Here is a 26906-nt window from a genome sequence, read left to right as displayed (position 1 = left end):
ATAATCACTGCAAGCAGGTTTTGTGGATACATTTTAGAGCCTGAACATGGGGGGGGGGGCTGATCTGGTGTTGATGGCAAAAACAGGCTAAAGGGCAACTGAAAGGTGCTTACTCCTTACTCCAAAGGTGATATGACATTTTTGATAATAAAGCGTTCAGCTAAACTTAATGTGAAAAGCAGACAGTTTGTGCTATCAGAAATGGATCTACCCCTGAATTAAATGTTTATAAAGTTCTGGAAATGTTGGGTTGCAGGGGTCAGGTTAATGCCAGGCTCTGTGTGTGTGTGCTTGTGTGTGTGGTGTGTGTGTGTGTGTGAGAGAGTGTGTGTGTGTATACAATAATGTGTTAATCACTTGCAGAAAAACTTCCAGATTTACCATATCTAATTTCCCACCATTCCAACACCACTGTTCTTGCAGTTAGCTGAAGAGAGCCAACTCATGCAAGTCAAATGTGGTCACAAGTAGAGCCTGTAGATCAGATGAAAGCAGAGTGGGCTTTAATTTGCAGCTATAAATGACTCTGTGTGTCTTCTGATAAATCTAAATAAATCATCCCTCTGAGTTAACTGGTGACTCTGCTGTGGAGGAGGGAGCCTATCCCAGCAGCCTTCAGGTGAGAGGCAGGGTTCACCCTGGACAGGTCACCAGTCCATCACAGGGCCAACACATAGAGACGGACAACCATTCACACTCACAGCCACACCTACGGTCAATTTAGAGTATCAATCAGCCTCGTCCTCTCTTGATGTCTTTGGACTGTGGGAGGAAGCTGGAGTACCAGAGAGAACCCACACAGGAACAGGGAGGCTCGAACCCCGAACCCTCTTGCTTTGAGATGACAGTGCGAACCACTGCACCACAGTGCTGCCTTGCTATGAAGTTTTGAAATAATAATAGAATTAAAAACCGGTGCGGGTGACTGGAAACATAACTTGCAGCACCACTGAGTTACGGAGGAGCAGTTGAAATACTGCTGGTTGACTTCTGGGTTGTTATGAACATGAAACAGGTCAAGAGGGAGGTGTGAATCAGAAGTAAACACTACACAACATCTTATACCAGTGAGGCTACTAGCTGATGATAGCCTGCTTCAGCCCTGTGCAAGACAGTCTTAAAAACTACAGGAGAGACTAATAAAACCCTAGCCACCTGCACCTCCTATCTTGTAATCACACCTGTGTGACATTTAAATCAGAGTGCCATCTCCAGGAGCTGATTTGTCTCCCCACCGCGCAGCCACAACTTGCCTCCGCCTCTGATTTCTCCTGTTGTATATCAGCTGCTCTTCAGCCTGATTAAGGCTTACCAGAAGCACATTTTCAACGATATCAAGGGACTCACCCAATTCATGCACACATCGATGATGGAGGCTCCCATGCAGGGCGCCTACCTATTCATTTGGAGCAATTATCACTCTAATATAAACACAAATAACACTCTAACAGTCCAGCCCTAGGTCACTTCAACATGTCACGAAGGGAAGTGAGGATGGACTCAGCAACCCTTCAGTTGGCTGGCAGTCACTCTTCCTCTGACCCACCATACCGCTTGATTTACAACCTCCGTGGTACATCACATGTGGTATTTGCTGTCATTTATTTATTTATTTTTATAAAATAGAACAACACAATATATTGAACTTGTGTAAGGCACTATCATTGTTCAGGCACATGACCAACTAGTAATAAATAACAAATGAAATAAGATAAAACAAAGCTAAATAATTCCATTGACTTTGAGGAGAGGGATCTAGTCTTTCAAGAAAGATAATGTATTTCCAGGTTGTAGCACTCATTTCACCGCTATTAATAAAGAAGCTGTAGAAAGTTTTTAAGCAGCAAATCACAGCCAAGCCAATGAAGAAATTAATTCAAACAGCTTTAAACAGATGAATAATGGGCCTTAAAAAGATCATCGTACTCCATGAAAACAGCATAATGGACAATAACCATCAGGGTTAGACCCAGGATTCTATCCACACCTTCTTAAAATAATTGCCCAAGTCATTTTTTTTTGGATAATTTTTTTTTTGTGCCTAAAACAACCCCTTATGATGTTTTGTCTCCAGGTTTCTGTGTTTTCTGAAAAACTTGAAAAAAATGAGTAAGGCGATTATTTGAAGAAGACGACGATATTATGTAACCTTCAGTTTGGTTCCTGTGTGCAGTGTCAGTCTGCTTTCACTAGAGAGAGCTGCTGCACTGTAAATAACTACCAGGATTTTGACCATATACAACTGTAATATTTCACATTTAATTGCTGTAATATCATTTTACTGGCTTTCACTTTAATTTTCACAATATAATATTGTATTTTCGAAATTTACCATAAAAACAGTGCCACCATGGTAAACTGCTGGGACATTTGCAGTTTCAGTTTTTATCAGCATTTAACAGCATTTTATTGCATTATTTCACCGTGAAATACTGTATTAGGACAATCCTCTGCAAAAGCACACCAAATAATTACACGAACCGCGCCGAATTGTGGGATCTACCGCCGACTTTGAAGATTTTAACGGTCGATGCCACCCGGAGCTTAAAGAACTAAAAGAAAAGATAAAGAGGTCGGTTTTGCATTTTCTTTCAAGGGAATTCACCCTCGTTTTCCACCTTTGCTTTCACTACATATTTAAATTTCAAACGAGTGTGTTCCTCATATTAATTCTTCTTTTCTCAGAAGCTTTTTCTGTTTTGAAGTTTTTATGTGGCTAGCCGAGTGACGCCCACTTTACCGAGGGCTGCTGGCACCACAGCGAGCATGAGCGCGCAGTTACTGTCGTGCCCTTAACATGGTAGTTTGATAAACTGTTAGTGTCGGATATAAACCAGCAACGTTTTGCATCACGGTCGATTGAATTTATGCTCCACATGTTGAGGTGGTGAGGCTGTGGCCGTGTAGTCGATAGTTTGAATTGACACCCTGCATAAAATGACCAAAAAGTTAGTTCATGATATGTTCACATACTGTAATTAATTACCAAATCTCTAAGTCTCAATTACTTAATCTCCAGTACCCTGACAACAGTTCGTGCACTTTGGAGTTTGTTCAAAGGTACAGTAATTTTAAAATTAACATTTTATTAGATTCCTCCCTTGACCCCCTCGCTGAAAGGGATAGTTCATCCAAAAATGAAAATCAAACTGACTGATTTTTCCTTTTTAGGATGAACTATCCCTCTCCAATAAATGTGTACTTAATTGTTTGTGTTGCTTGTTAATTTAACATAAAAGATCACCTGATATTAATGCTTTATTGATTATTTGATTTACAGATGCTTCTTGGGCATCAACCCAGAAACTGGCTCCAAGTCGAAGAGGAAGCGTGGAGGCATCAACCCACGTGAGCATATTCACGAGGACATTTATGGACTTTGAGTGGCAGGCAATGTAGATGGAATGATTTTTAGGGCCTGAAACTGAAGGTACTTAAGGCGAAGACCCTATTATGTTTTTGTTAATGTTTTTTTTTTTTTTTTTTTTAGCAACTTAAGGGTGTCCCTTTTAGTTTGTCACGACCCCTTGGGTCCAGTTGGTAGTCATTTAGATTTTATGTCCATGTGAATAGCGAAAATATCAATTTTCACTACTCCTAAATCAGACAACATACTGTACAAAAACATTGAACGTATTACTTTATTATTTAAACGCCAGAAAACACATGTTAAGGTCCTCGACCTGATACAACCATGCTGATATCTGTGTAAAATAGGCAATTAGCACATTTTAGGCTCAAACGACACAACTTTTGCACATAATAGTTGTCGATAATCACATATATATATATATGTATATACATATATATATATGTATATACATATACACACATACACATATGTATGTATGTATATATATATATATATATATACAGGGCAGCACGGTGGTGCAGTGGTCTGCACTGTGGCCTCACAGCAAGAAGGTTTCAGGTTCCAGTCCCGGCTCGAACATTGGATCTTTCTGTGTGGAGTCTCCATGTTCTCCCTGTTCCTGCGTGGGTTCTCTCTGGTACTCCAGCTTCCTCCCACAGTCCAAAGACATCAAGAGGGGACGAGGCTGATTGATACTCTAAATTGACTGTAGGTGTGAATGGTTGTTCGTCTCTCTATGTCGGCCCTGCGATGGACTGGTGACCTGTCCAGGGTGAACCCCACCTCTCGCCCGTTGACACTGGGATAGGCTCCAGCCCCCCCGCGACCCTTAATGTGTAGGAATGAGCGGAAGATGACGATGGATGGATATATATACAGTATATATATGTATGTATGTATATATATATATACATACACACACACACATACACACAAGCAGTGTTATGTGAGCATGAAATGTGTTATTTGCCTGTTTACCACAGAGTGGTTGTATCAGGTCGAGGACCTTAACATTTCCACATATTCCATGAAGCTGGATAACTGAGTAAGCCTGGCTCATGCACTAAGTAAAACCCGGAAGACCCCTTCTTCCTTTCCTCCATGCTCCAGACTTGAAGAGGTTCTGAGTTTTATGTGGTGCATAAGCCAGGATTATGGAGCAACCCCTCAGTGTCTAAGTGTGTTTCCATCCATCTTCTTCCACTTATAAGGGTTGTGGGGGGCTGGAGCCTATCCCATCAACTTTTGGGCGAGAGGCAGGGTTCACCCTGGACAGGTCACCAGTCCATCACAGGGCCAACACATAGAGACAGACAACCATTCACACTCACAGTCACACCTACGGTCAATTTAGAGTATCAATCAGCCTCGTCCCCTCTTGATGTCTTTGGACTGTGGGAGGAAGCTGGAGTACCAGAGAGAACCACACAGGAACAGGGAGAACATGGAGACTCCACACAGAAAGATCCCGTGCTGGAGCCGGGACTCGAACCCGGAACCTTCTTGCTTTGAGGCGACAGTGCTAATCACTGCACCACTGTGCCGCCTTTACAGTAATTCACTGTAAATATTTTCACAGTAGTTTACTGTAAGTCCACAGCTAAATACTGCTGTATCACAGTAATTCCATGGGCATGGCAACAGTGAACTTACAGTAAATTGTTGCAGTTATATTGTATATTACTGTGAAATAATTACAGTAAACTATGTGAAATAATTACGATAGATTACTGTGAAAATATTTACAGCGCATTGCTGTGAAAGTAATGCAATTATGAACCAATAATTTACTGTAAATTGAAAATATTTACAGTGTGTATGTACTGTCAACAATACACTACAGTTCAGTACATTAGCCACTAGCTTTCATGATTGTTTCAAGAAAACAAAGGAAACATTTAAGGAAAAATAAGCAATTTTGTTTTGTGTAGCATCCAATATATGTTCATGTTTTCTCCCTGGAACTACAATTCCTGAATGGGTTCCTTCAGGTCTGAGTATTTAAGTACTACATGGTGTGTGTTTGCGTGTGTGTGTGTGTGTGCGCGCTTGTCTTCGTCTTCCATACACTCCTATAGCTCACGTTTTACAACCAGACATTAGCCTGGACCATCAGCTGAAAGTGCTCGGAGCCTGGCAGCTGAGGGGTGGATCAGTCAGCCAACTCTCCATTCTGTACACCCTTGACTTCACTAAAAGCTATTTTCAGGCATTCTGGAAGCTTTAGGCATCAACACAAAGTCTCAGCGACACACAATGATCATGTGTTGTACTTCTTCAAGGAGAAAGTTCCACAGGACAGTGTTAAAGTGACTGTTCTGTGCAGGAATGTCATATAAAACTTTGCTTCTCAATTTGCATCAGCTCCTGGTGTCTTCCTAGCCCTCTGATGTAATATGAGGCTGATATTAAGCTTTTGCTGTGTTTTTGATTAATTTCTCCTACAGTTTTGCCTGGCTACCACGAGCACAAGTAACTATATGTTGCTTGAGTTGAGTTTCAGTTTAGTATACTTTGACAACTTTAGATACTGTCACTTGAAGTCGTGCATTGTTGGACCAGAAGTATGTACACTTTCCCCTACCTGGGGTTGTGTACTTTCTCCATCACATGACCCTTCAGTCATTCAGGTTTGCAAAAACTATAGGGGCACAATTGTCTGGAACACATGCTTTGAGTTTTTAAGACTAAACAGGGGTAAAAATGTCCTTCAGTGTGTACGATTTTTTTTTTTTGCACAAGACCATTTCATTAATGGGGCTCACAATTTTTTTTTAGCATTCCAACTGAATGGGTGTTTTCTTTTCCTAACTTCAAAATAGTTGTCTAGAAATGCTGCAAAATGTCTGAAAACAGTTTGTCTGACCATATGTAATTCTTCTCATTTTAGTAGCTCTACCTGCTGCACCTATTTTGTAAGAATGAAATACATAATCCACTGCTACTTCATCCATTCTGCATATCAACAAAGTACATAGTCCTCGCTATTAATGGCCTGTCCACGCTTGTAAGGCTAATCAGACAACTCACACAGGAGATGATCAAATTACCCCTAATCATTGTTATATTGCAACACGTGTGCTACCTGTTGAATTAGAAGGATAGTAACACATCTGCATCAGTTGCTATGTTACCACCTGCAACGGTGTCAGTGATGGGGATGTTTTGGATGAGAAATCGAGGCAAACGTGGTCCAAATATTCTTCTCATGCTAATGTATTCATTGGAAGATAGATGGCTCAGTGTTTATGCCATTCAGCTGTGTCCCCGTGGACTCTGTCTCTGTCTCTTTTTCACTTATGTAACTGTCTCCTTGCTGGATTATCTATCAGATACTCACCATTTATGATTAGAGCCCCCCCCCCCCCCCACACACACACACACTCACTGAAATATTCACTTTAACTACCTTGATCTTTAGCCCTGTGTCATAAATAATTCCATAAATGAGAACTGTCACTCACACTATCAACTTCTGTCAATAATTAATTTGTTCCATGTTAATATGAAACATACATGTGAAACTAAAACATTAAGCTTTGACTTCCATGCTGATAATTATCCTTTAGTATTTTACACAATCAGCTAGATGCACATTTATCTTTTTTAACACCTGTCTCCAGCTCCAACCAGTAATTGCAGTCAGGGATCATAAATTTGTCAGAAACCTATTGCACATTTATGACATGCTGTTAAAGATGATTGGCAGCTTGTGTGATTGGAGACAAGCATTATTTTAAACCAAGACTTGATCCTGAAGAAGGTTAGAGGAGCAGTTTTCCAGCATGAACATGGAGCTGACAAGAGTGGCCATCTTGGCTCTCTTTCTACTTGCGGCCTTCGGATCATCTGCTGCCAAAGGTAAGATAAAACACAACATTGTTATAAGTTTATTTGTTACTTCCTTTACTCATTCAAACTTCCAGATATTTAGACAATTTCAATACATTGTAGGAGTTCTACTGTTGACAGGAGAACTGCCCTCCACTTCTTTCTTGTCAACTAACTCTTGTCATCTAAGTGTTAAAATACTTTAAAATGTCATAACTCAGATCTGTCTGATCTTCCAAGGTGGAATGTTGTAGTTGTGGGAAGGTTGCTGATTTGATCCCCAGATCTCCCCAGAGTCATATCAGAGTATCTGTGTGTGCAAGTCACTGCACCCCTCATTGTTCATGATAAGTTGGTTGGCACCTACCATGGAAGTCTCCATGTTAAACTGAAATTTAAACAGTTGTTTGTTCTTTACCTTTAAACTGACAATTGAACTGCTTTTGGTTCAAGTATAGAGAGGTCCAGGTAACACAGAGGTTCTCAATTTTTTAGGGTCACAACACCGACCCCCAGAATGAAAAAATTGGTGTTTATGACCCCTGCCCTTCTTCCATTTTTTTTTTGTTTGATTTAGAATTGTTGCAGAAGATATGCTTGGTGGCCAAAAAACTTTGATAGACTTATCCATTGGTTCGACTGAAGAGTTGGTTTGCTCCCTTTCATTGCAGCTAATCTAACTAGCCTTTCTGGCGTCTGGTGGGGGTCTAGAGCTCCGAAATGTTCAAGGTTCACAAAATGTCTGTGGGCAACTAAGGCACTGCACAGAAATGATTGTTCGGGATACCAGAAACTATAGGAATATTGCAAGAAATCATACAAACTGCACAATCTGGAAAAAGCAAACCAGAGAATCTTTGCCATTTCTCCATGCACACTTGTTGATTTCAAGTCTGTGCTGTTGCTGCTATCCACTGTGATGCTAACAAGAAGCACTAACCCCAGAATTCTGCCAGAATCAGTCACACGTTTAGTTTATGCTTTATCAGACAAGCCATTACCACAAGTGATGAATTTATTTATCAGAAAAAATATATACCATACCATATACCACCACTGGGGGTCAGAGATCCCCTGTTGAGCATGATGTGTTATCCTCAACCTTGTACCTCAGAGAACATTCTTCTTTTTTTGTGTTGCCTTCCCAAACAGGATCACGCACTAATAGAGACTTGCTCTCACATCTCTTTTGGTTCTCTGGCTTTGCTCTAATTCGACACCCCCCCCCCCCCCTTAATGATTCTGTGCACTGTCTGTGCACTTCCTCCTATTTATCCTTTTGTTCAATCAGCATATTCAGTTCCATACAGTTGTGTAAATGTCTGTTATCGGGTTTCACTCTATAATAGTGGATTACTGTAAGAGACTACCTATTGACAGTGCCAAGAGATTGACTGTGGCAGATACCAGAGCATGAGAGTGAGGAGTGACAGCTGTTGTTGCAAGCACGCACACGCGCACGCATACACACACACACACACACACACACACACACACACAACACTCACGCATTCACGTCCCAGAGGCCTAAACAGAGAGCAGTGGTTCCCGAGTTCATCTCCTTGTCTCTGCAGTTGTTCCAGAACATCTCTTTATCTGTCTCCTTCTGGTTTGTTTGAAGTGTAAAGACAAACCTGCTCTGGGATACATGATCTGCAAAAAGGACATGCGGTGCTTTAATCTACAACTTCCGTGTTGTAGCTGCTTTTGGCTTTGAAGCCGTAAAACAAACTGATCCAACAATTTAATTCTGCACTTTATATAAATATTTTTGCACTGATCATATTCTGATCCATGTGCTTGGCTATAGTTGAGGAGGAGAACCCAGAGTTCTGGAGGTCACAAGCCCGGAAGACTTTGCAAACAGCACTTGACAGGAAGCTGAACACTAATGTGGCCAAGAACATCCTGTTTTTCCTTGGAGACGGTAGGTTACACAACACAGTCATTTCCTCACATAATAGTATGATATGGCTAAATGAGTTATCAAGACAAGCACACTCTGTTGACTGTCTTCCCCTACTTTTTTGACAATTATTATGTCACTCCTGTTTCCTGTCAGTTTGACCCAAAATAGTTATGAAAAGATACTGCCAATCAGCTGGAAATTTTGATGTTTACAGCAGGAACACACAACAAAAAGACTTCATCGAGCAAATGATTTTAATAATAAGGATAATATTAGTGGAAAGTAAGTGTGTGTGTGTGTGTGTGTGTGTGTGTGTGTGTGTGTGTGTGTGTGTGTGTGTGTGTGTTTGTGTGCGCGCGCGCACATTAGGTATGGGAATCACAACTTACACAGCGGCTCGTATCCTGAAGGGACAGCTGCAGAACCAGACAGGCGAGGAAACAGTGATGACCATGGACACCTTCCCCAATGTGGGCTTGGCTAAGGTATGCACACACACACGCCCACACACACACACACAAACCATTTCAAATTCCATCCATCGTCGTCTTCCGCTTATTCCTTACTAGTAAGGGTCACGGGGGGGCTGGAGCCTATCCCAGCATCAACGGGCGAGAGGTGGGGTTCACCCTGGACAGGTCGCCGGTCCATCCATTTCAAATTATTACAAATTATTAGAAAATAACCTATGAATATGAATATGCAGAAGAAGAGCTTCAGAAATATTTTCACATCCTTTTTGGAGTTTAGTTGATCAATTTTGAAGTTGTGATTATTTAAACAATTAAACTTACAGAAAGAGGTTTTTTTTTTAACAAAATTTTCACAGAGATACTGAGATTGAAACCAATTATTCTCAAGAGTGTATTTGGTTAAAGCTCATATTTGTTCGGCATTGCAGACCTACAGTGTGGACTTCCAGATTCCAGACAGTGCAGCCACGGCCACTGCTTATCTGTGTGGAGTGAAAACCAACCTGAACACCATTGGAGTCAGTGCCGCTGCTCGCAACGGAATCTGCAAAAGTCAGAAGGGCAATGAAGTCACATCTATCCTGAAATGGGCCAAAGATGCTGGTAGGACTAGCACAGAACATAATAGAACATAATAGAATATAAGTAATTGACGTGTGCTTCATCTATTCTTAAAAAAAGAACCAGAAGGATGCAATTACAGTCTTAAGTTTACATTTTAAGATATTCTTAAAATATGACAGATCATTGTCTTGAGACTTGCAAACTCTTAAGAGTTCCAAGTTCGTTCAAAATGATTAAATAAAAATCCCCAAACTAAATATCCTCAACTAAATGTGAGTAAAAACCAAACACTGTGAAAATGTGTAAGAAATTAAGAATTTACTTGCCTACAACCAACATAGGTGTTTAAATAAGCTCTTAAATTTCAAATAATATAAAAACCAGCGTAAGCACACAAAAAAAGTGACTAGTGCACTTCAAACTCAATCACTGTGAAACTTTCTCTGAGGCTTCAGCTGCTTTCACACATTACATATCAACACACAGTGCAACCAGCATCTAAAGAGGTTATACATTCATCCATGAACATTTATAGATGGTATGAAATCCACAAGAAAGCACACGTGATTTTGAAATAAATGTCCTTCTTACTGCTTGTACTGTTTATATGCAGCTAATGAAGTAGAGGTTGAAAAAAAACAGTTGAAATGGAAGATTGACGCATGCAGCATACTCACTGTCAATAATTTACTCATAACTAATTGATTAATTCATTGTTTGACCAAGGATTCATTAATGTTCCTTGAAATGCGAAATGTATAAAATATGGAGAACAAAATCAACTAATCACAGTAATTAAAAAGTTATAGCAAAGCACAATAGAATAAAAAAGCAACAGGCCCTCCAACTGTGTCTTGATTGAGGCAACAAATGGGATTGTGTGCGAGGGGGAGGCCGAACACTGACATCCCAGCCATGTCACACTCAAGTTGTGGCTCCTGATAAAAGAAATCCCTCAGGTTGTTGCACTGCCTCAGCAAAACCAGATTTTACAGCTGAGCGCTCTGCTCTGAGTCGCGATGCCCCAGAGTGGTATTACAGAGCCACCAGGGAGCCCAGACGACAGCAGCCTGAGGCCGCAGGTTACGCTGCAGGATAATGTGCTGCACAGGGAGGCACCTTGACTCCTATCATGTTCCTGTGTTATCAACAGCCATAAATATCTCATAACACACACACACACACACACACACACGGACACATACACACACGCACACGCACACGCACAGAGCCTGGCATTAACCTGACCCCTGCAATACAGGGGGGCAGGGTGTTTTATTTTGTCTTGCTTTTTCCACCAGACCACTGTATTTGATGTGACCATAACACCATCAAATACTTCTGTCATAAATGCATTAACTGGTTCAAAAGTGCAAGTAATATTTTACTAAAGTCATTTTATAGTCACTTAGTGACCTCTATATTCCATGGTCCTCCAGTCCAGAACAGCGGCAGTGAAGAGCACAATAACCACTACAGTAACCATTTGATATAATATGAAGTAATTTATTCACAGTTAATACAATTTTGTCTCAAATGGTTTAACAATTGAAAAAGGAATCAATCCTAGCGTTGTGTGCCAAGTGTGTTTGGGTGTGATTCTCCTCTCCACTGAGGGATGTGAATAACACAGATTCTGTTCATGTTTGTTGTTATGTTAGGGGCCTTACCAAGAGGAATATACACTGTGTTACTATGTTCAATGAAAACATGAATTTTTCTATTATACAAAACCATAACTCATTAAGGTCAGAGCCTGTCGGTACTCCCAGCTGGTCATGCATGGTCGTGCTGCACACACAAGCAGAGATGATGGGAGATGGGTGATGAAAAAACGAAGAAGTAGACCAGGGTATAGGAAGGAGTTCCCATTATTCATCCACAATTCATCCAGGGTCATGCCTGACACAGCAGACAAAAATAGGATATATGGAATCTTTTTAAACCCATTGCATTTCATTGTTCTGCTACTCCAAAGGAGAAGACAAATCTAAGGGAATCTCAAAACGATAAACCTGATCAAAAAAGAAGAAAATAAATTCTTCAAAAACTTGTTTTTTTTATATCTTTTTATCTCTTTGCTATAAAGGTTCACAAGCTTGGATGGCAGCAATCCAGGGATTCAAAATCTCCTCCAGTCAAACACATTTTTGCTTTCTTCTTTTTCATGTTGCTACAGTTGAATGATGAGGCTTCACTTTATAGAATGATATATGTGCAGGTTTTTACACTATATGGCTGTTTTTGCATTCATTGACTGAAATACCAATATTCTCTTTGGTCAGTGAAAATAGGAATTTAAGAGGCAAATTGGGAATAGACAAATATGTTGTTTGACGATCCGAATCTAATATACAGCAGACACAAATATGATGTAGCGGTCCAGTTTGTACTAGAGATATCTTGGGGTCAACTAATCAAGTCAAAAGTCTGCATACTGATGTAAACTGAACATTTTGGGGGAGGAGAAAAAAGAAGGAGGTAGCTTTCTTAAGTCTTTTGGGGAGAAGTCTCTTTTCCTTATAGCTTGACTCTTAGAGGCATCACCCAAGGTTTCTGAAGTTTTAATTTATGTGTACTTTCATATGATGAAGTGTTGCAGACATTGAAATATAGTATGAGGGGTTGAATATTTCTCTCAGCAGAATGATATACAGTGCTGAACTTTTATTTTACGCTGCTGCAACCATGAATTTAAATGGCTATCGTTAGGCTTCTTAACCATTTGATTTACAAGACATTCGGGAGGGACTCAGAGTAGAGCCGCTTGTCCTCCATTTCAAGAGGAGCCAGTTGAGGTGGTTCGGGCATCTGTGACGATGCCTCCTGGATGCCTTCTTTGGGAGGTTTTTCGGGCACATCCAACCAGGAGGAGGCCTCGGGGCCGACCCAGGACACAGTGGAGGGATTGTATCTCTCGGCTGGCCTAGGAACGCCTCAGCATTCTCCCAGAAGAGCTGGTGAAGTGGCTGGGGAGAGGGCGGTCTGGGTTGCCTTGCTGAGGCTGCTGCCCATGCGGTCCGGACCCGGATGAGGACAACGGAGGACGACGACGACAATGACGATGGCGATTTACAAGACGTCCTTTTTGCAAATTGCTCTACCAGCTTTGCACATCTAGAGAATGCAATTTCTACCAAATTTTCTCAGCAAAAAAAAAAAACAAAAACAAAAAAGATCAGACTCTGTGGATGGGGATTGTTTGTGAACAATTGTAGTGTAGTTCTAGCTCATTTAAGGGCAATTCTTCTGGTATAATTTGAAGTACACACCCAGTCTTGTATTTTTTTTTATGGCTCCATTCATCTTACCAGTCCAGATCAGCTTCTAGGTAAACGCTGACTGAATATTGTTTTGGTATTTTTTAACCGTTGTTTTGTTGCACCATCGGCCCTCTGGTAGATTCTCGAAGTATTTTGCCTCAAATATGGAATTGATTGACAGTCTTCTTTTGAAGGTCTGACATGCTTTTCCTTTTCATGATGGATTTGATGGTTCTTTGTGGGATGTTCAAAATATTGAATATTCTTTAGAACTAAACCTTACTTGGTGTTTCTCCACATCTTTTCCCATGGCCTTTGAAGGCAGCTCTTTGGTCTTCACGGTGGTGTTTTTTTTTTTCTTTTTCTTAACCTTGAAAGTCTCAGTTTGTCTGTGAATTTGGGGACTTTTGACTTTTAAAAGTGTTAAATATTATACATTTGCATCCAACATATTTAAAACAACTGTGTACATTTCAGGCAAGTCTGTTGGCTTTGTAACAACTACTCGGGTACAACATGCCACCCCAGCAACCAGCTATGCCCACAGTGCCAGCAGGAAATGGTACAGTGATGCTGACATGCCTAGTTCTGCAAAGAAGGAAGGCTGCAATGACATCTCCTCTCAGCTCCTCAAGAATACAGACATAGATGTAAGGTTCTCCATCACTTGCAATAGATCACATTAATGAAATGTTCCTGCACACAAACTTATACTTACCTAATTTAAGCCTCAATTAGCCTTCGGGACAGCAAGCCAATGCCTGATGTGTGTACCCTTTCTAAGAGGAAAGTCTTTACAAGCCGCTTACAAGAGGTACACAACAGATGTCAGGAACAAGGAGTACTGTGTGGATGACTAAAATGAGCACAGAAAAAAACATGTAGAGAGTCTGCGAAGTCACAAATTTATGTGTAACATGAGGGAGGACAAGTGGTACGTTTTTATATGTGGGTGTTTATTTGCAGGTGATTATTGGTGGTGGTAGGAAGTATATGACTCCAAAGGGCACAAAGGACCCAGAATACCCCAGAGACTTCTCCTCCAGGGGAAAAAGACAAGATGGACGCAACCTGATCAGTGAATGGCAGCGGCTGAAAATGGGGAAGGTAGCACTTCTGTTTAACCGCACACAGAGACCAAGATAATACGAGAATTATGTCATTTATAGCTTCAGTGGAGGCTCTGATGCAAAGCCTGCAAAAATGACAAACTGTGGGAAGTCAGCAATGTGTAAAATTATTACTCACTCAAATTTTAATCTCATACTGATAAATGAAAACAGCAGCTGAGAAAATTGATATTGAATGGAGAACAGTTTGAAAAAATTAATCAGTTCAGAGTACTTGTTATTAAACTTTATTTTAAAGGTAGCTCGACCTTGGGGAAGTTTGTTAGAAGTTAAAGGATAATACGAACTCCATATTTTAGTTTTTATTCATTCAAAGATGAACAAACTCCAAAACTTCTCAGCTGCTGTTTTAACTTCTGTGTAAGTTATCAGTGGTACACTGGTTTATTGTAACGTGTTGATCCTCTTGTTGGAGCTGAGCGAAGTTGAAATTCCAACATTGGAAGCTTGGAAACTTCAACTTCTGCAGTTGTTTTTGAGGTACAGACTATGACAGCTGAAGTGACTGCTGGTTATTTATTTATTTATGTCTTATACAAATTCTCATATTGACATTGTGTCGATTCTCATATTGACATGATATCAATTCTCATATTGTCATTGTGTTTTTTTCCAAGACATGGCAAATTGTATTTTAAATCCACTTGAAGGGGCTGACATAATGTTGTTACTTGTTACAAACGAAGTATTTAATCATTGGAATAACTTCAGAAATTTGTGACTAATTCCCATACTATATAGAAGTAGAAATACTGCAAAGCCTTTTAATAGCTCCTTAACATGTGCCTGTCACAGTGTCCTTGACCTTTGACCACCAAAATCATCAATTTATCCTTGAGTTCTTGACATTCTGTTGAGAAGAATGGGACACATGGACGTAGGAACAACCAAAAAACACATAGCCTCTGACCAGTAGTTGGTGCCAAGGCTGAAAAATGTATTACTTCAAATAGTGACACTGCTGCTGCCACTACATGGAATTGGGGTCACTTTAATAGGGCAGGGGTTCTCTGGGTCTGAGATTGTGGGGGTTCGATCAAACCAAGCTGGAAAATGGGGCCCTCTCCTGTGTTTACTTGATCAGATTATGGGATCTTATTTAATCTCATAAACACTGAACAATTGAGTCAGTGTTGCTCATTTTGCAGTTTGACACAAGTTTAGACTGCATCAAATACATTAGATAATTAAATCTGTGTTAAAGCATTTATTAATTTCAGACGGAGAGAAAATAGGAAATCAGTAAACTCTATAAAATGACTGTTTCTCTGAAGGAATCCTTAATCAAATCACATACATTAGGCTGCTAATGGGATTTTCTTTTCATAATTTAATATTTTTTCACTTTTCTGAAACTCTAACTGGGAGGCCTGCTATCCACTTTGACAATCTCTAATGTAGAATGTTTAAATTCAACAGTTCCATCCCACTTTTACTGTATTTTGTGGGTGATTGTTGTATATGTAATGCATATAGATTTCTAGCTAACCCAGCTAAGGGTATTTAAGGTCAACGTATGACAACGTATGACTCATGCAGCAAAGAAAAGCACATTCGATGACTCACTTCTACAAGCCTCAGTGTGAGAATGTTGATATTCTGTGTGTCACACAGGTAGCCCACTATGTATGGAACAGAACGGATTTTGATGCTGTTGACCCTGAAACCACAGACTACCTCATGGGTGAGTTGGAGATGTTTTGACCTCTCAGGACTGTCAGTAGGACAGTATATGATCACACAACATCAAAAGATGCACCAGCCCACTCATTTCATCCTTTAATCTTCTAATCTGTAAGGCAAGAAGTAGCTTCGGTTTAATTTTAGCTGAGTTAATAGCTGAGATGACATGTTCTTGCTGTGTTTTTATTTCATTTTGTCATAGATTATCATGGATTTGTGAACTCTCTTTTGCTTTGTAATAATTTAAATGATGTCTTAATTGTATCACTATTATACTACAATGGCACAGCTAACAGCTTCTATCTCTCTTAATGTTTACCTAGCAATATAATCTGATCTGATCCATTTGTCCAAATTTTCAGTTAATAGACCGCAACAGTGACTGCCCACCTTTAGAGTGGCTATGGTTCTGGAAGTAAAATTTCCATTCAGTTACATCCATCTATGCATCCATCCATCCATCCATTTTCTACCACTTATCCTGCTAAGTGGTGGGGGCTGGAGCCTATCCCAGCGTCAACGGGCGAGAGGCAGGGTTCACTCTGAACAGGTCACCAGTCCATCACAGGACCAACACATAGAGACAGACAACCATTCACACTCACAGTCACACCTACGGTCAATTTAGAGTATCAATCAGCCTCGTCCCCTCTTGATGTCTTTGGACTGTGGGAGGAAGCTGGAGTACCAGAGAGAACCCACGCAGGAACAGGGAGAACATGCAGACTCCACACAGAAAGATCCCGTGATGGAGCCGGGACTCAAAACCCAAACCCTCTTGATGTGAGGCGACAGTGCTGACCACTGCACCACCGTGTCACCCTCCATTCAGTTCCAATATCAAAAATATTCGATGCTTTTCATCAGAAATGGAACAGAAACTGAGGCCGAAACACGGTTAGTCTTGAAGAAGAACTGACTTAGTCTTGAAGCTCGATTGTTCAAGTAAATGTTGAGCAACATGTCATAAAGAGGGAAGAGTCAGGGATGACCTAGATGGGTACAACATTAAGCAACCAGTGTTACCATTCAGTTGGAGTCATGTCTTTGGCAGCTTGAGGGATATAAGTCCAATATTTAATCTTATTTTATTTTAACTCTGTTTTTGTCTCCCTTGTTGTCAGAAGTAAATATCTTTTAAAATACTCATCTATGTATCAGGAGATTGTTACCAATTGATATTTACCATTTATAAGTAGAAGGACTAAGCAGACACTGAATAATTGTTCACTGTATTATCCAAACAATGAGCTCTGGAGAGCTCAGACAAACTGGAGGGTGTTAATTCTCCATGGTTTTGTCACTTTGTCACATCACACAGATATTTGAATGTTCATAAGACTTCACTGATGACATTTTTAAAAATACTGTAAATTCAAATTTGAGCAAGATGATCTGAGATTGAAGAAAGTAGGACTGCTCACAGACAGCCCAGAGGGTCATTTTAGTTTCCTCTGCTGCAATCACATGTGGTTTTATGTCAGACAGCTTAGGCCAGTTTTCAACGCCAACGAGTACCAAAAGTGATAGACTTCAATGCGTGGGTGATGAAAAGAAAGATGCTAATTTATAAATCAATCTTTATTTATATAGTGCCAAATCACAACAAAAGTCATCTAAAGGCACTCAACGCAAAGAGCAGGTGTAGAACCTTACTCTTTAATTCAAATGAAAGAGGCCCAACATTCCCTCATGAACAAGCACTTGGCAACGTTGGCGAGAAAAAAAACTCCCTTTTAACAGGAAGAAACCTCAGGCAGAACCAGGCTCAGAGTGGGTGGCCATCTGCCTTGACCGGTTGGCGTTGAGAGGAGATATGTTGTTCTGGTTCCTTAAAACACTTCTTGATGATTCCTGCAATTTGTTCCCTATTAGTATTCATTGAAATAATGGTTTTTGGGCATCATCGCTGCAGATGGATGTAGCATCATGTTTCTTCTTCTCTCAGTGTGAAGAGGTGGTAGAGATGGGAATCATGATTTTCTGGGTTTCCTCAGCTGCTTTGTAGTTTGCCTTGAGCCTACAGTGTGATTATTCACTTCCTATGTGGTGAATATAGAGACAAGAGGAGGACAGGAACTGCTCCTCCACTGTAGGCAGATAAATATAGAATTTCCTACACCACCTTGGCTGTTGCATTATTTTATTTGGTTTTCCTCTTGTTTCCCTCAGCTCTGTTTGAACCAGGTGATCTGCGCTTTGAAGCAGAGAGGGACCCAAAAATGGACCCATCCATCATTGAGACCACAGAAAAGGCCATCCGCATCCTACAGAAAAACCCTAAAGGCTTCTTCCTGCTAGTGGAGGGTGAGAAAAGGGGCTTCAGGCACCTTCTACGCTCTCTTGGTTACTTAATCTGTCAGTCAAAGGTTGGATAATGAAATCCCCGGGGAGTAGAATGTGCTGCTAAAAATACGAAAGAGCATGTGGTGTGTCCTTGTGGATCAATTGAACCACTGATCCTGTTATTGTCACTAAGGGTGTCCAGATGACGGATGACAAACAGATGTGCTTACATATATACTGTATATATAAGCAACTGACACTGTGTTATTTTGGGGTGGTACTTGTCATAAATGCTGTAGTGACAACATACACAATACATTGTGTTGGAGAACATAGTGTACCTGCAGTAGATCCAGTGACTTGATATCGATTGTGCATACAGCAATGAGTGTGCTGCAGTGTGTCAGAGCAGAGTGTGGTCAGCTGATGTGTTTCTGTTCCACACGGCTGCCTCACTGGCCACCTAATCCATCTCTCCTTTAATCTGAGGCAGGCGCCTGGGGACTCCGTGGTACAACTGAGTGTCTTCACTTTTTTTTTTTTTCCAAAATAACAAGCAAATGTATAAATAGAAGCAGGCATATGGCGCACCCAATCACTGACAGCTTACTAAGGCTGCAACTTATTACCTGAAGTCTTCTTCACTTTACATTATGGCAAGTGGAGAGAATAGGAGTGGGGAAAAGGTAAAAGAATGAGCTTGATCTCTCAGCAAGATGATTGCTCTAAAATTCAACTTTGACTCACTGATAAACAAAATGAGTCCCTCTCCAAAACTGTGTTTTTATTCCAATTATTGTATGTCTGTTTAAATAATGAGGCGTCTGCTCAGCTCTAACAATGTGAGGTGAAATGCAGAAGCTCAACTTTGAAGGACATATCAACTTGTTATCTATCCAGCCATACAATTTTGGAGAGGGGCTCACTTTGTTTGTCCGTCGTGATCTTACAGTGTTCATATCCCTTATCAATACCAACCTTTTCAGAACTTCTGATGCAATGGGTTGCACAAGTCTTTTCAGACAAGAAGTCAAGTTTCTAGAGATCCAGGATGAGTGAACTTTCTATTACAAGTCATATAGCAATGGCAAGTTGGGGGTTTTTCAAGCCTACATTGAAGTCACAGAGTGACTATGTTGTTTACACCAATGTAGTGGTTCATTATAATGCATTAAGTATTCAAGGTATGCAGCGCTTACCAGTTGCTTTAGAGAATTTTACGATTTTTTTTTCTTTTTTGCTTTGTATGTAGTCAAGACTCGAGAGTAACATTTTTCAAGCAAGACTGGTTGAACAAAAGTCAAGTTTAAGTTGATGCTTTGTGAGCAACTTAATCAAGTGATGCTTTAATCAAGTCCATGATTGAAGCTTCATCTTGACTGTAACACTCTGCTCTGGTGTATGTGCATGACATACAGGAGCCACACATTTGCAGTATTTTGACTCATCTGACAAATTTCTTACCTTAAAAAAAAAAAAAACAATTTCCACAATCAAATGCAGAGCAATACAATAATAGATGTTGGTTTCTTTTTAAATTTTGACACTGATTTGTCATCTCTTTCATTATCTGATTGTCACTCTCCCTGCAGGTGGGCGTATCGACCAGGCTCACCATGCTGGCCGGGCGTACATGGCACTTCACGAGGCAGTTGCTTTTGACTATGCCATTGCCAAGGGTCTTGAACTCACCAATGAAGTAGAAACTCTCAGTATAGTGATGGCTGACCACTCCCATCCTTTTACCTTCAATGGATACCCATTCCGAGGACAGAGCATTCTGGGTAATTAGACCTTTTCTCTCTATTTATGCTTCCTCTTGTAGTACTAGGTTTGATTGAACATACAGTGGTTGTTCCCATTTGATCAGCTCCAGCTTCTTCCAACTTTTGCCTCTCCCATAATGCCTTTTTAGCACATGATCGTAGGAATCTAAGGTGGTATTTTCTTTTTGTGTGTGTGTGTGTGTGTGTGTGTGTGTGAGATATCACTCAGTGTTTCTGCCACCAGCAGCTTGACATTTCCTCCGCATTCTGTCCCCCCCGCAATTACACTCGAGGTAATAGTATACAGCCAGCAGCCTTTCTCTCTCTTCCTGTCTCTCTTCTTTCCACCTGTTTCTGACCATGGAGGGTGATGCCTGTGTCTCTCTCACTGTGCTAAGGTTCTGCTGCTCTTTCTAGCCTGTTAATCTTCCTTCGGAGCATCTTTATCAACCTTACTTTCTTATTCCTTCTACTCTGTCAGGTCTCCATCTTTTAACCATCACATTTATTGCTCCTCTACCTGGAGGTTTAAAAACTGTGATGCACCTGCCACATCCAAATGAACTGACGATATGGGTTCAATTCTCTTATGCAGGGAGATTTTAAAAGATGGATGTTAATAGAGGACTTTGTGGCCCCTCACCTGTGGGGCTCCTCAGGGAAGTGTCCTGAGAGCATTTTTTTTAATTAATATTCTTGAACTATTTAAAATCTGCCTGCTCAAGTGAGGTGTTTTTTCTATTCTATACAGATGATACTACTTTACATAAAAAAACAGCATTTCAGTAGATCTGTTGAGGGCCGAGGTGGAGAATATTGCTTTTTTGGCTCACTGATCATGTACCTTCCCATTATTTACACGAACCCTATATTGTACAACAAGTAATATGTGTGCTGTTCAGTCCTCAGCCCTGCCTTCTACTTTCGCAGTTGAGTATAAACTTCCCAGCACTGTCGACAAAGGAATAGATGTCTTAAAATGGTAATGGTACATAAGAATATGAATGTGTCGGCTTTGGTATATCACTGTTTCCCAAAATATTCAAAATGTAGTGGAAAATAGAAAAAAATGTACACAAAAGCTGCAGAAGTGTCATCGTCTATATGTCACATAAAAAGCATAAACCCCTACTCCTTTGAGAGAAATGAGATAACTTTTTTGTTTAGTCACCTCCATACATTAGTGAGGCTGGTCTGTTTTCCAATAGGAGCTGCTAGTTGATTTTGGAAAAGTTTTTTTCTGTAAGTGTCAGTGTCTTTTCCTCTAATGATCACATCGTAATCATATTTTCATATCATATTTTGAGATTTACCAAAAATACATCATAATCTTCCCTCCCAAACCCTATATTGATAAATTCCTATCCTTGTTTTACCCTCTTCCTCCTCCTCCTCGTCCTCCTCCTCCTCCTCCTCCTCTTCCTCTTAATCTTCATCTTCCTCCTCTCAGCGGTATAGAAGTGATTAATGTGCTTGTGAAACTCTGAGCTGTACATCAACAGGGAGACTTGCCAGGCTAATTGCTTGTCTGGAGAGAGACACACTGTTAAACGCAACAAGCTTCAGTCCTGCAGGGATCTAGAGACCCTCTGTGTGTGTACGTGTGTGTGTGTGTGCGTGTGTGTGAGAGAGAGTGTGTGTGTGAGTAGTTCATTTACATGATCAGTGAGTGAGTGTGGCCCTTTGTGGCAGAGCGGGTAAAAAACAAGGATTGAGAATTAAGAATGATGAATCAAATGTAATGTCGATAATCTTCCTTTATTTTTCCAGGTAAATCTCCGTTGTGGGCTTCAGACATGTTGCCGTACACCACCCTGATGTATGGAAATGGGCCTGGACACAAAATCACCAACGGCAAACGACCTGACATCCGCAATGTCGACACCAGTAAGTCACGCTAACTTTTCCTTCATTTTACCACTTTGACCTATTTTCTTTGGAGGGTCCAGAGGGTGGGGCAACATGGCTCAGAGGTAGAGTGGCCATCTAGCAACCGAAGGGTGGCTGGTTTGGTCCTCACTTCCCCCGGTGACCATGTCGAAGTATCCTTGAGCAAGATTTATCCAGGGTGTACCTTGCCTTTCACCCTATGTCAGCTGGGATAGGGCTCCAGCCCCCCCGCGACCCATAAGTGGTATAGAAATGGATGGATGGATGGATGGATGGATGGATGGATGGATGGATGGATGGGTCCAGATGGTGTTCAAGGACAGAATAGCTGCAAACACATAGAGAATTGAAGTTAAAACAACTGGATTGACCTTTAAATTTTATCCCTCTGTGTTTAGATCTCTGTCCTACAATACGAAATAACCTTTCCTGATAATGTAATCACTCGGGCTCTCTGACATTTTTAATTTGCATTTCCTTCTGTATAAAGGAGGAAAGAAATAGTTCAGTTAAGGTAATATGACTGGCATCTATAGATAATGGCGAAAGCATCGTGGTTCATTACTGAAATGACACTCAAACCGGATATTTAGTCACACCTCCCTCACTACATATCACCCTTGAAACTGACAACTTGTTAGTAAATAGTTGCTCATTTCCACATTTGGCGACATTGGTGTCACTTTCTAGCCTATGGACATATGGATATAAAGCAGCAGTAAACCAAAACAATCTGCTAAAATAGGCTGTCCTGCAAATAGAATGATAACCGTACCAATAAATATCAATATACGGTTGAAAAATCTTTCTAACACAAGTAGATTGAGTTCTCACTACAACGATAACAATAATTGTGAATGATATTGTTGAGATAATTTTCAGGGTGTTTTGATGAATTATAGAAATGCAGCCTGTTGAATCCATCCAAATTCACAGGAAGTCATTTAGGGTCATGAACCCTCTACTTGGTTGGGTCGTCAAAGCTTGTTTTGTCCTTACTGATGTTCTCTGTGTCAATTCACCTCTTGCTAAGACCCAGCCCCAGCAGTTTGCTGCTCACTTGTACAAAACAGAAGTTGTCAGTGTTGGATCGGTACAACTGAGTTGACTGTGGTCTACTGCATAATTTAATCCATCACAGACATTTTGCCCTGTTGACGTGTGGTTGTGGAAACAGGATAAAATGCATTTCATGAGCTTGGCTATGGGGTTCTAAACTTAGGATGTTCAAGTGTGTTGTGGAGCAAAAACAAACTGTGACCGGCTCGTATGCATTCATGGGTGGATCTTTCAGTTTCAGGTCAGTTGTCAGGATAGCGTCTAACCATCGATGATAAACACGAGAGCCTCAGTAAAATTTCTTTTTAAACAATAAGCACCTCTCTTGTCTTTGAAGAATTTTATGAACCCTTATCCTTCAACTTTTTATTTCTCTGTGCAGTATGCAACCACATGAGATAATGAATATGTAATTGGAGCTGAAGGTGAAACATTAAGCATATGTTCCACAGTCCTGCTTACAATATGTGACAATTTGTTGCTGACCATTTAATCACACCTTCGACCCTCGGATACATTTCGAGGGGAGCATCCTCTTTAGCATGCACACAGTCATTTGATTTACTGCTAAAATGGATGAAAAAAAAATTTAAGTCAATTAAAACTGCATTTAGTTGTAACGTGTGTATGTAACCTCTCTTCCAGAAACTAAAGAGTATGTCCAGTTGTCCGCAGTGCCTACAGAGTCAGCCACCCACAGCGGGGAGGATGTGGCAGTGCTTGCTCGTGGGCCCATGGCTCACCTTTTCCAGGGTGTACATGAGCAGAACTACATTGCCCACGCTATGGCCTATGCTGCATGTGTAGGAGCTGACTTGAGGCACTGCAAAGGGCAAGGTACAGTGCCTTTGGTTCACCATGCCTCCACCAACAATCTGAACGGGGCCAGAAGCTCTCATGGCTCAGCAGTATTGATAAGTAGCCTCCTCAGTGTACTGCTGACACTTAAAGTTGTGATTTAACATGCCTTTTCTTAAAGGATCCAATTGATACACATGCTACTACTGGGAGGTCAAAGGTCAGGATCATGGAGGAGGACAGGACAGGGATTGAGTGACTTGCTCAGGGGTACCTCAGCAGGGAGGATATGTAACACATACCTTGTCACTACTATAGTATCTTGTTCAAACAGAGCATGATTGATGGTGGTTACATGAGATGAACAAGTTTTCCAGGGTGAACTAAACCATGCCATGGTGATTCATCTTGTTTACTTCAAGACAAATTACCAATAAAGTGGCTGATGAACATGAACTGGGTTTGTTATTTTATCAATATCAAGGGATCTGTAAATGTGAATAATTGATGTCATATTTAGACATTCACAGCTTCTATTTTCTTATCTGACCCTCACACACTGTAGGCTGCATGAACGGACTCACACTACATGGGGGTCTCATCCCAGACACAGGAAGGAATGCTTCACCTTCAGTTCAACCTGACAGGGGTTGCCCAGAGCTCCAGGCCATACCTTCCTGTAAAACCCAAACTTATTTGGATTTCGGATTTGTTAGTTATTCTGTAGAAACCCAGAATAGACCATTTTCCCCGATTAATTTTTTTTGGTCTTAACTAAGATAATATGTACATGACAGCTGTATCCTGAAAATACAAATTTTCCCCCAAAATGTGTCTTAAAATGTAAATTTACCCAATGTCTACTTATACATGTTCGTTATCATTCATCAGTCAATTTTCTAAAATAAAAGAAAAAGTTAAAGCATTCCATGATGCTTATATACTCTCCAGCACAGACAGTACTGCATTTGGACTTCTGTATGAGCCAAAATGGCACATGATGCAGATATGATTTCCACCAATGAAATGTTAGTTCATTGTGTTACAAAGCTGTGACACAGATGAGTAGGAGAGTATAAAAAGAACTCTTCAGTCCTTTGATCTTGTCTTCCAATATCCGCAGTGCTAATTGAGGTGGCTGGGTTTGATGACATTACTACTGCAGTCCATTAATAATGCAAAATATTTAAAGATCACCTATTTTTATCTTTGCCTGACAGATTGTGGTAATTATTTTGGACATCTGTTGGGGTTTGGAGTTTATTAAACCTGATTTGGACTCTCCTTGTACTCATTTAGAATGGCCAGAGGCCATCGTTTCAGTGTCAGATGATTGGTCTGCACTCATCTTTTCACGTGCTCAGTCAAGACCCATTTATAGATCCTATGGCGGAGGGGAGAAGTGAAAATAAGCATCATATTTATGGGCTGACTTGAGGCTCTTTCATTAAATTATCCCATTTCCGCATTTAGATATAAAGCATGCTGTAAAATAGGATTCTAATTTAACCGTCAAATTACATTTCATAACTAGATGTTGATCTTAAACTGTGTTTTGGATAGGGTAAAGAAGACAATTTGCCCAGAAGCAAAAAAAGTCCCTGATCCCACAGAATGACCTATTATAGAAAGGAGTCCTGCAAGGTCTTGCTCCTTCATCTCAAATTCAATGGGATTTCTGAAAGGGAATTTAGTTAAATTCCTGAAATATGTTCAGGGGAAGACATTTCAAAGTCTTTCCCATAGAATAAAACATGTCAGTCAATCCTGTATTAAAACTGTCATCAAACCAAGAGCAGAAGCCTGAAGCTAGTTGTGAAGTTGAAGTTGTGCATCAATGGTGTAATTTGTTCATGGAATAATGATAGCTAATGATTGCATTTACTTTTAAACAATATAGAAAATGGTGTTCTTTTGTGAAGATGGTCTCACTGAACAAAATGTGGAAGTTTCAACCTTTAGTTTGCCACAGAGCTGCTTTTTTTTTTTGTTTTTTTGTTTTGCAGTGATTGAAAAGCCAGCGTCCAATTGTCATTGGCTTTTGGTCCGATGAACCCATGGTGATGCTGACTTCAGAGTTGGCCGCAAAGGTCTTTCATTCTGCTGCACTCTTTCAACTAATCTCACGGAGTTCTGTGCTCTGTGGTACCACTTACTATGAAAATGCAAAAACAAACACATTCTATGTGGTTTAAAAGTTTCAGAGACCAATTCAACTCCTTCAAATCCTAAATAATTTGACAAAGTCTTAAAGCAGAGAGAATTTGGCCTACTTTGGTAACATTAAAAGGGTGGTTGGCACGTGTGTGGTGCAGGATCATAGTTAAAGAATAAATAGATGGAACATCTTGTCATCCTGTCAGCTCTCCTGCTGATGTCCAACACTTCTCCTGCATCACCTACTGACTCTCACGCAGAATCCTGATGAGACATCACCTGTTGCCCCTGGAGACAGAGGCTGTCCAGCTGGTCCCCAGTCTGGGTCAAAACTTCTACCACTCTGTGCTGCTCCACTGTGTCTCTTCTCAGCCAGGCTCCTCTTCAACACTCTCATGTCACGTTTTTCTTCATTAGATTTTCTAATGAGAAATGAAAGAGTTGAATATGGAGGCTGGTGATCAAACGCTCATCTTCCCCCTGTGTTTTACCTCCCTATTTGTTGCTCATTTGATAGAAATGTCTCCACATGAAACTTGATGTACACGTTGTATTTCTGATGGGTTTTTTTTAGTAGCCTTGTGATTACGAAGTTATAGGGCAGGTAGAAATCAACACGTAGACAGGTTGAATGATAAATATTAAAATCATGCATTGTCGATCCCACCAGAAAAAAATCATTTCACAATTGTTAATAACCAATGCTACAAGCTTACATATATTA

At 40.5% G+C, this 26906-nt stretch overlaps 1 protein-coding gene and 1 long non-coding RNA gene across 8 annotated transcripts in view; one reads left to right on the top strand and one right to left on the bottom strand.

Moving 5' to 3' along the window:
* The first annotated feature begins 2333 nt into the window (after positions 1 to 2333).
* On the top strand, positions 2334 to 24884 carry alp3 (alkaline phosphatase 3). 7 transcript variants are annotated; one of them, XM_086216073.1, is made up of 14 exons: positions 2769 to 2800; positions 3020 to 3060; positions 3281 to 3348; positions 9015 to 9131; positions 9483 to 9598; positions 10015 to 10189; positions 13891 to 14063; positions 14380 to 14520; positions 16158 to 16227; positions 18399 to 18533; positions 20105 to 20296; positions 22049 to 22165; positions 23873 to 24064; positions 24207 to 24883. In XM_086216073.1, the coding sequence occupies exons 1-14, from the start codon at positions 2798 to 2800 to the stop codon at positions 24215 to 24217; spliced, it is 1551 nt and encodes a 516-aa protein (XP_086072199.1). In that variant the 5' UTR covers positions 2769 to 2797; the 3' UTR covers positions 24218 to 24883. The 7 variants fall into 7 exon arrangements, with proteins under 7 accessions (XP_086072200.1, XP_086072201.1, XP_086072202.1 ...); XM_086216074.1 differs by lacking the exon at positions 2769 to 2800 and adding an exon at positions 2334 to 2572 and having other exon boundaries at positions 3281 to 3430; positions 23873 to 24881; XM_086216077.1 differs by lacking the exon at positions 2769 to 2800 and adding an exon at positions 2553 to 2572 and having other exon boundaries at positions 23873 to 24881.
* The window catches only part of LOC147254437 (uncharacterized), an 8357-nt gene continuing 3565 nt past the window's right edge, over positions 22115 to 26906 (bottom strand). The window contains exons 2-3 of the long non-coding RNA XR_015118161.1: positions 26462 to 26604; positions 22115 to 22496 (exon numbers count right to left, since the gene is read on the bottom strand). This is a non-coding gene — a long non-coding RNA (uncharacterized LOC147254437). The remainder of the gene's footprint in view (positions 22497 to 26461; positions 26605 to 26906) is intronic.

This window comes from Aulostomus chinensis, chromosome 10 (genome assembly GCF_037954235.1).
Source record: "Aulostomus chinensis isolate RoL2024-O1b breed Wild chromosome 10, RoL_Achi_v1.0, whole genome shotgun sequence".
Classification (NCBI taxonomy): Eukaryota; Metazoa; Chordata; class Actinopteri; order Syngnathiformes; family Aulostomidae; genus Aulostomus; species Aulostomus chinensis.
The sequence above is the reverse complement of the archived record's forward strand: the minus strand, read 5'-3'. Positions and strand labels throughout refer to the sequence as shown.

What these genes read in the sequence shown, in the direction of transcription:
- alp3 (XM_086216071.1), top strand. An exon ending in CCAATGTGGGCTTGGCTAAG is followed by an intron (nt 9,599 to 10,014) that starts GTATGCACACAC and finishes TCGGCATTGCAG; the next exon opens with ACCTACAGTGTGGACTTCCA. An exon ending in CATCCGCAATGTCGACACCA is followed by an intron (nt 22,166 to 23,872) that starts GTAAGTCACGCT and finishes CCTCTCTTCCAG; the next exon opens with AAACTAAAGAGTATGTCCAG.